The 9,047-nt window shown below is 27.4% G+C and overlaps 1 protein-coding gene across 1 annotated transcript; it reads right to left on the bottom strand.

Moving 5' to 3' along the window:
* Window positions 1-1,186: 1,186 nt before the first annotated feature.
* Window positions 1,187-8,705, bottom strand: LOC122507374. The gene is made up of 24 exons (XM_043620042.1): window positions 8,546-8,705; window positions 8,407-8,443; window positions 8,091-8,290; window positions 7,851-7,943; window positions 7,339-7,616; window positions 7,147-7,276; window positions 6,607-6,766; window positions 6,331-6,457; window positions 5,289-5,423; window positions 5,045-5,180; window positions 4,873-4,974; window positions 4,300-4,455; window positions 4,121-4,225; window positions 3,884-3,970; window positions 3,407-3,547; window positions 3,190-3,330; window positions 2,970-3,062; window positions 2,772-2,900; window positions 2,573-2,680; window positions 2,273-2,503; window positions 1,907-2,053; window positions 1,736-1,820; window positions 1,548-1,652; window positions 1,187-1,476 (listed from the first exon to the last, which is right to left on the bottom strand). The coding sequence occupies exons 1-24, from the start codon at window positions 8,603-8,605 to the stop codon at window positions 1,415-1,417; spliced, it is 3,048 nt and encodes a 1,015-aa protein (XP_043475977.1). The 5' UTR covers window positions 8,606-8,705; the 3' UTR covers window positions 1,187-1,414.
* Between the last annotated feature and the right edge of the window lie 342 nt (window positions 8,706-9,047).

Raw genomic sequence — 9,047 nt, 5'->3', positions numbered from 1 at the left:
ATAGTCACTTTTTGGAATGATATCCATATATAGAAAAATATATAGAATACATGAAGTATACCCTGTATATGCTGATAATAAAAGCTTTGATATCAGACGGCATTGAACGGGCCAGACGCTATCAGTAAATTTCAATATCGACTCCCTTCGACTGGCTCAGCACCAAATATTAAGGGAAATGTTGAATTACATGGATTTCCTTAGTATTCCTATATAGTATATTGAAACTCCTTGATGATAAACATATTAAGTAATCATGGTTTTCTATAGTCTAGTGAATTAAAGTAAGAAGATTATTTTCAAAGTATAAGGTAATTTGTAATTTTTTATATATTGAAAAATTATATGTATATATTCAACGTTCATAAATGAATGTTGAATTGACGCATTAGAGAATTAAAAAAACCAATAATTGCTTTTTAAAACCTTAAATATGGACTATGCCCTTATAACTGCAGTGATTTTGGTTAATTATACTTTTTGTACACTGTAACAAATTCAGAAAGTAAATAGTAACTGGAGTAGGGAATGAAAATTTTGGAGTTAAAAAAATCTACTCCAAAAACGGAGTAATTTACTTCCTCGAGAGTTATATTATTCCAATATTGCTACAAACCTTCCAAAATTTTTAAATATAAAATTTATGAAAACTAAAATATTTTTCGGTATATATTTTGAAAGATGAAAAAATTTTAAAAAGAAGAAGACCTTACAGAAGTCATTTGGTCATTATTTTATTTAGATATTTTTTAAAAATCGTCATTTGTAATGTTTTACAAAAATTTGAATAACTTCTAACGTAATTGAACGTTTTTTTCAATGATTTTAAGCTTATTTTAAAGATCATTTTCTACAGAATGAGAATTACTTATAGGCATTAATCCTTTAACGACCAAATGTGCTGATTTTTAACTTCGATTTCAAGCTCCTAATATTAGAGGAAAAAAATTATTAAAAATTCTGCAAGCACATATTCATACGTTTCTGGGGTCGTTCTTTCGAATGACATGGTCAAAATTTCCAAAAAGTGCCATTTAACTCTTATTTGTTTCAAAAATACTATAAAAAATATTTAACAATAAATTTACAATATTTATATTTTTATTGAAATTTTGAATTTATTTCATCACTTTCTTTGATTACAAACAAATACATATCATTTATTATATGTTATATATTATATATATAAAATATTATATAATATATTATATATTACTTATACATATTATCGAAAAAGCAGTTTAAAATTCAAGTATGTAACATATTTTTCTTATTATAAAGCGGAGAAATGTTTGGAACAATTGTTTTCTTAGTACTTCAATTCGCTTTGCTTACTCCCGAAGAAAGTTAATTAATCCAGATATTGATTTTTTCCTTGCCATATCAAAAACATTCATGGAATAATGAAAATATTTTACAAAAATATTTCAATGTCTTTTGCAAATTCTTTGACAACGTTGTCAATATCGGACAAATCTAATATAGATTAAATTAAATTAATATGAGATAAAAATGATAAGATTGAAACAAATCTTTTCTATACTAACCAATAGAAATATTATGCTGTTTTTCATTTTCTCCATTGTTAAATGATTTTGAATCATTTTCGCCTCCTTTAGGTTTTATTACCCTTCGTGTATTAGTTTGAAAAACTATATACATATACAAACTATTAATAATGATTTTTCAAAATTAATACAAGATTTTGAATTAAAATTTTGACTAAAATACTTTCTTTTTAATGCATCGAAATCCCACATTGTTGATTTGTCATTAGGATCTATGAGTGACATATTAACACATTCTCCATTTAAGCAATGCTACGAAATGAGGAAGTATTATAATAAAAGTATTTTTAATTTATGCAATTGTGTTTATAAATTATAGTTAAAAGTTTTGTCATTACTCCAGTATATTTGCAAGCAATTCCATCTGGTCGAGATATATCTTGATAAATATTTGTTTCACTGTTTTCATATTCATAATCTTCGTATTCAATATAATCAATGTCACTTACATTGGAGCAGACAACAGTACAGTCAAATTTATCAAGCTAAAACAAGGTAAAACTGTAACACATGTGAAAAAGTTCCAGATAAATTCATGGCAATAATTCGATAAATTTTTAGCTTTCAGTTTTCATTTAAGCCCATGAATTCCTCTGTATCATTCCCGAGAACTTTTTTACGTTGGATTAAAGAAGCACTTTTAACAAAACGTAAGATTGTTACCTATAAAAAAATTAAAACTATGATAATTTCAATATACTAACAGTAACGAAGAAAGTAAATCCAGCATTAATACATTGTTTCACAGGAGATTCTAAATTGATAGGTAATTTATTCAAAGATGTTGTTGAATGAATAATGCTAACAGAACTTGTAGTTGTATCAATACTACTACTTGTACTTGTAGTTGAACTTGTACTTGTAGTTGTGCTAGTGGCAACACTTGTGCTTCTTGTAATAACTGTCATATTAAGACATATTCCATCGTGACAATACTGAATGACAGAAAACGATCAATTAAGTTTATATTAACAAATTTAGCGTATTTTAAAAATGTTTCTTACTCCACTATTATTACACGGTAAGCCATTATCTGCATTCAAATATCTCACATCAGGTATTAAAACATTGTATCTCATTATCTGGCAAACACTAATACATCCGTTGCTATACTAAACAAAGTAAAATACAAAAATAAATTCATTAAGCATATGAAAAAATAAAAATTGACGGTTAAGAATATTTAATCTATTAAATACATACATCATAAGACCAAGAAAATCCAATCTCTTGACAACGTTCAGTGGAAGATTTAAATTCAGAATGTAAATTATTCAAAGCAGTAGTTGTACTTATTAATTCTTTTTTAACACATTTTCCATCTTCACAAAACTAGAAGAGAGAAACAATTAAGTAATATTTATATTAACAAATTTAGGGTATTAAAAAATTGTTTTATACTCCATTGTCAGGGCATGGGAATCCTCTATCAGCATAAAAATATTTTGACAATTCGGTTTTAGATTGACATATAGTATAGCATCCGGTTTCATGCTAGAAACGAGGAAAACAAATATAAATACGAGAATTTAATTAATTAATAATTATTAATAATTGTTAATTTAATTAATTATGTATCTTATGAACATTTATCGATATTTATTATCGTTCTAATACTAACATCTTCCATCCATTCCATTCCATTCTGTTTACATAGTTTAATAGATGATGCGAATTGGCCATACCGTTCATCTAAGGAAGTACTAGGATCAATAATACCAGTAGAAAATGTCATATTAATGCATTTACCATCTTGACAGTACTGAAAGAGAAAAAACATTGAGAAAAAAACGTTGAGTAAAATTTATGTCAAGAAATATTGCAGAAATGTTTCTTACTCCACTGTTATTGCAAGGATGTCCATCAGGAGCAAATAGTTCTTTGATTATTCTTATTTGGCCTTGAATTGTAGGATTAACATTTTCAGAAAAATTGTAAATATCTTTTTTGCAGTTAAAGGTACATTCTTTAGCAGAATACTGAAAAACATTAGTTTTTTTTAATAATTTATAGGGTTTCTACAAAATTTTATATGCTTTTTACAAATTTCGTAATTCTTTTCTCGGAAATCTCTAATAATAAATATGTGTATGTGTAATATTAATACAAATAACTAATATTACAATGAAAGTTCGAGTAGGTATCTCACTGGCATGGCATCTTAGGTTTTAAAGAAAATTATATTGTTATATTTATCTTTCAAAATTTCATCATTTTACAAATAAACAATTTCCATGTCATTTAAATAATTTCAAATTTATAATGCACGTTAAAACAATTAGTTCTTCAAACAATTATTCTTTTTTTATACTAACATTACTAAAACCTGTTGTTCCAGCTTTTCTACAATAATCATCAGCCAATCGATAAGTATCGTCTATACATTTTCCACGTTGACAGATCTATTGAATTAAAAATATATTGTTTACTTTTGTTTACTTAGTAAAATGGTTTTCGGAAAAAAGTATTCAAAATACGAAAAATTGGACTCAAATAACTATTAATGAATATGACTAACATACAATAGAACTTAAAATTCAAATAACTCTTACTCCGTTATTACCACAAGGGGTTCCATCATCTGCAGTATGTTCTTTCATGTAAAAGGACATATACTTTTTGAACACGCACTTTAGTTCACAAACATAAAAGAAAGACTGAAACAAAATTAATAATTGGAAATAAGTTGCTAAGTTTAAAAATACAAATTTTATAATAAATTTCAACTAACTTTGACAGGAACTTTATAATAATGGTTAACACATTGTTGTTCAGCAGTTTCTTTACTTTCACGCTGTTGATATTTAAATGGAAATAAGTTTTCTAAATCTGTATTCTTGTCACTATTGTTAAATGGAACATTTACACATTCTCCCCTTAGACAGTACTGTAATTTAAAACAATTTTATTAATAATGTAAAGTGCTACTTTAATTTCCAATATGTAAAAAAGTTCCCGGGAATGATTCCGAGGAATTCCTGGGCTTGAAAAAAAACTAGAAACTAAACATGTGTTATAGTTTTATCTTTTTTTATCTTGATAAAATTGACTAGAAATAATTTTCAAAGTAAAAATAACTTTAAAACAAATTCCGAAGGTTTGCTATCAACTTAATTTCAACTATTAAAATATGTTCTGTGTTGTAACGATTAGATATTTTACTTTTAAAATCCGTCAAGAAAAAAATCATTTTTTAAGTTATCAAAATTGTATGAACCTTTAAATTAATTAAATCTCAATGTTTGGTTATAAGTAATTATTCTTACTATTATGGCAAAAAATTGATGATTATTTTCAAACTTACTTTTCCGAAGTCACAAGGTGTACCTTCAAGTGCAGGTAATTCTATATATATGGAAAAAGACGAATGGAGGCAGTGCAAATGTAAGCAAATATCTATATTAACCTGAAATAAATAATAAATGTATTAAACAAAAAAATTTTAAAAACAAGAGCAAGAGTAATCAATTTACTACCGGAGATGCATTTTTGTATCTATGTTTTTGACATTGTTCATCTAAAGTCATATATTGTCCAGGCAAAACTCTCAATATTTGACTGTCAGTCCTTTTATCAGCTGGATTGTTGAGGATGCACCTAGCTGCTTCTTTGCTGTTATAAAATTAAATTTATTTAATATACACTTAAAAATAATACTAGAATTTGTCTTTTGAAATTGAAACATACTTTTCATAATCTGGAAAGTTAAAGAGTACAAACCTCAAATTCCATTTTATCATTTCTTTGGAACATGGAGAAAAGAAAAATTGATTCTGGTCGTATTTGTCATAACTCATAACAAAACCTGTCTTAAAAGAACATTCTGGTATCGAAAAGTCATGCTTACTACCCAGTCTAAAAACAAATCATGAAATATATATAACGTAGATTTTTAGTGAAATCTGGCATTTCATGAAATGACTAGACGTTTTATGAAGCACTGCCGCATAGTGAAATAAATATTTATTTCATTACGTGCTTCAATTTTTAGACATTTCATGAAATGCAAATGCTAATTATGCACTTAGGGAGCGTTCATAATGATGTCACGTTTTTGGGGGTAGGGGAGGTCTCTACTAAACGTGACACAATGTATTTTTACATGTGAAATTGCATGAAATTGCGCGACAGAGGGGAGGGAGGGAGTCTAAAATCCCGAAAAATTGCGTGACATCATTTATGAACGCTCCCTTAGCGGAATGATATAAAATTACACTATTTATCTAATATTAGAAAACATTTCATGAAATGACTAAGTCTTATGAAGCTGATAACAAAAATAGGAAAATTTCTAATTTGAATCCCCCCCCCTTATTCACCTGTCAATTAATCATTCATTAACGGGTAACTGTTTTCAATTAAGTCAGTGCCGTTTAAATTGTACAAGCAAATAGTACTTATCAATAACAGTGTAAAAATATTTTTAAATTGCACAGGCCTACAAAATTTTGTTGTCTAAAAGGTATCGTCATTTAATTTTAATTAAATAGGATTTTATGATATGACTAAAAATTTTAGACACATAATGAAATGAATATTTATTATACTATGTGGCAGCGCTTCATGAAACGTCTAGACATTTCATGAAATGTCAGATTTCACTTAAAGACTTCGACATATATATATATATATATATATATATGTATTATAACTAGGAAAAAACAAATATTATTTTATTAAAATTAATCTTTAATTTCTAAAGCTACAATTTTGTTAATTGGCTTTTGAATTAGCTAAACTGATATTGCAATCCTAAACTTACAAGTGACCTATTTCGTGTGCAGCATTATGAATTCCGTCAAGGATTCCAAAATCTGCAATAACCGCCAGTGATACTACCATATTTTGCATTATAAACTTTTCACAAACCCTTCCTGTATATGCCAAGCCTAAAAATTTGCAAATTGTTTGTTAATTGTGTCATTTAAATGCATTTGTTACGAAACAACTAATAAAGTAATTTAATGAGCAATCTCTTTTATTATTAATATAAACCATGCTATTAATTATGATTTTAAATTAAATTAAAAAATATGACCTAGTATACGGCCGGGGACACGTGGTTTAAGTAAATAAACTGCAATATCGTAATCAATTTTTACTTTAAATTGATTGTCACTGTAAAGAAATTCTCCGAAACTATAATAAACTTCGTCATTGATAGTACTTCCGTTTATCGTTTCTATATTTATTGGATCCTTTATCAAAAAAAAAAATGTCTGTCAGATGCGGATATTGAAGCAAAAATTGATAACGAACACAGCATGAGCTAGAGTTGTCAGTTTCTGCTATGGGGCTATCCATAAATTACGTAAGACATTTTTTGGGTAAATTTGACCCCCCCCCTCTCCCTCGTAAGATATTTTACATACATTAGCGCCATTTTTCCTATTGTACGTAAGATCTTGCTGACCCCCTCTCCCCCCTAAATGTCTTGCGTAATTTATGGACGGCCCCTGTTATATAGTTATAACAGAACTTAATATTAATATTTAGTAATAAATAAATAAATAAATAAATATATATTTATACATAAGATAAAGTTAATAAACTCTTTTTGTTATGAAATTACAAGTACCTCACACAAAACAATTCCAGCAATGCTTAAACGAACTAATGGATCGTCCATGTCTCTAAAGTAAAGATCTGCTCCATTGAAAATGGTTAAAACATAAGCGACAGTTTTGACAATATCTTTTTTATGGTATCTGAAAAATTAAGCACACATTGAGAACTCTTAATTGAAAATTAAGTTTACAAAGTTACATACCCAAACATTGTTTCATCTACATAGACTAAAATTTCAGGATAGACAATTTCCGGAATATTTATAAAATTTTTCTTTCCCTGCTGATAATCATTGTTGGTGCCAACAGTTTGGTAGTAGTTATTATGGTTTGATAAAGATGCATCTCGTTTATAAAGTAGGTGATAGTTCTTGCTACCATTCATTGATGATTCGTACTGCAATTTTGACGAAACATCTCGACGTTTGCGATCGTGATTACTTAATGATCGTATTACTTTGTCAGAATCAAAAACACCATTCTAAATGGAGAATTATTTTTATTACATTGGCACCAAACTAACGCTTTTAGATTTACGTGATGATAAGAAGTAAAGCTTAAACTCCTTTAGCTTAAATAATAATTAAAGTCAGTTTAAAATCAATTAACATTTACTCTTTGACACCCACTGTCAGAAATCGACATTTTGTGTCTTGTAAACAATTTCGCTATCCCTTTTGTCACTAAATATTCAAAGAGATACGATATTACTTACGAATTCTGAAATACCATCTTTATTTACAGTATGTGCTATTGAGGATTTTGTTTTTACATCATGGTAAAATGTAATATTCACTTTCTCCATAATCTACAAGGAATGAAATTTTAAAAAAGTGTGCGAACTTGAGGAATAAGTTGCATTTTTATTCACCAAAATGGAAAGATATAAACTTATTTCCTTTACTTTAAAAAAAAATTATTTAAAAAAATTCTTTGCAAACATTTTTTTACTTACATTCTTTTGAAGTGTATACTTTAATTTGTTTCTTTCATTTTTTGCTACCCAGACTTTAGTATCCTTACCAGCAAAATAGCCATCTGATGACTGTAAAATAAATTCCCTCTCAATACCTCTAATTGTTATATTAATTACAATTTCAGGTAGACTACTTCTATGAATTGAATGTTCAACAGAAACCAGTTCACTGTCAGTTTCTAAAAAAATTAAAATATGTAAAATTATTTCTTTCATTTATAGATATAGTACAAAATTGTTTATTCTAATACAACTTTTGAAGAATAATTAAAATTTAAAAAAAATTGATTTATACCTGCATAATCGTTTGAATTAGAAAAATATTGTTGAGCCTGGTTGATAAATTTTTTGTTATTATTTGAACCAAGAATAAATAGAATATTGATTAACATTATTATTTGGTCGAATTATGATTTTAAAACGTTTAAATTTACCTTTATTTTTGTTGTGAGTAGTGCAATAAATGCCAAAAGATGAATATAGACGTAAATCATATTTTATTCTTCAGTTGTTTTGGAACATTAATTAATGCCACGTGTTAGAATACCTAGACAAAACGCCACGTCGAAATGATTTCTTATTTCAAGTGTCTCCAATATATTTCTCAAAAGTATAAAGAGTGCATTGAAGATATTGTGGAATTTAATGAGCTCCTAGCCAGTGGAATCGAAACAAGTGCATCGCCGTGACGGACGAGGAAGATAGTGTATATATATGGATTATTAGTGTTTTAGTGTGAGTCAAAATACGTGAAGTGTACCAGCAAATTTCAAATTTACTGAATTCTATTGAAAACACATAAAATGCAAGCTTCATTATGAGTTTATTAAACAGTTCAAAGGATTTTTTAAAAAATTAAAATTTCTCTGACACGGTGAGCTTGGATGAAATTCAACCCAAAAGTCATGACCCTTTCTGGTTTATTTTTGATATCAT

The sequence above is a fragment of the Leptopilina heterotoma genome, unplaced genomic scaffold, assembly GCF_015476425.1.
Source record: "Leptopilina heterotoma isolate Lh14 unplaced genomic scaffold, ASM1547642v1 Lhet_47, whole genome shotgun sequence".
NCBI classification, from domain to species: Eukaryota; Metazoa; Arthropoda; class Insecta; order Hymenoptera; family Figitidae; genus Leptopilina; species Leptopilina heterotoma.
Note: the sequence above shows the minus strand (reverse complement) of the source record. Positions and strands in the feature narration are given on the sequence as shown.

Bases quoted from the DNA above. Each gene is read 5' to 3' on its own strand.
- LOC122507374 (XM_043620042.1), bottom strand. From the start codon at position 8,605: ATGATTTACGTCTATATTCATCTTTTGGCATTTATTGCACTACTCACA. The intron at 4,975-5,044 runs GTAGTAAATTGA...TATTTATTTCAG, and splicing joins GATACAAAAATGCATCTCCG to GTTAATATAGATATTTGCTT. The intron at 3,063-3,189 runs GTTAGTATTAGA...CCTCGTTTCTAG, and splicing joins GAATGGAATGGATGGAAGAT to CATGAAACCGGATGCTATAC.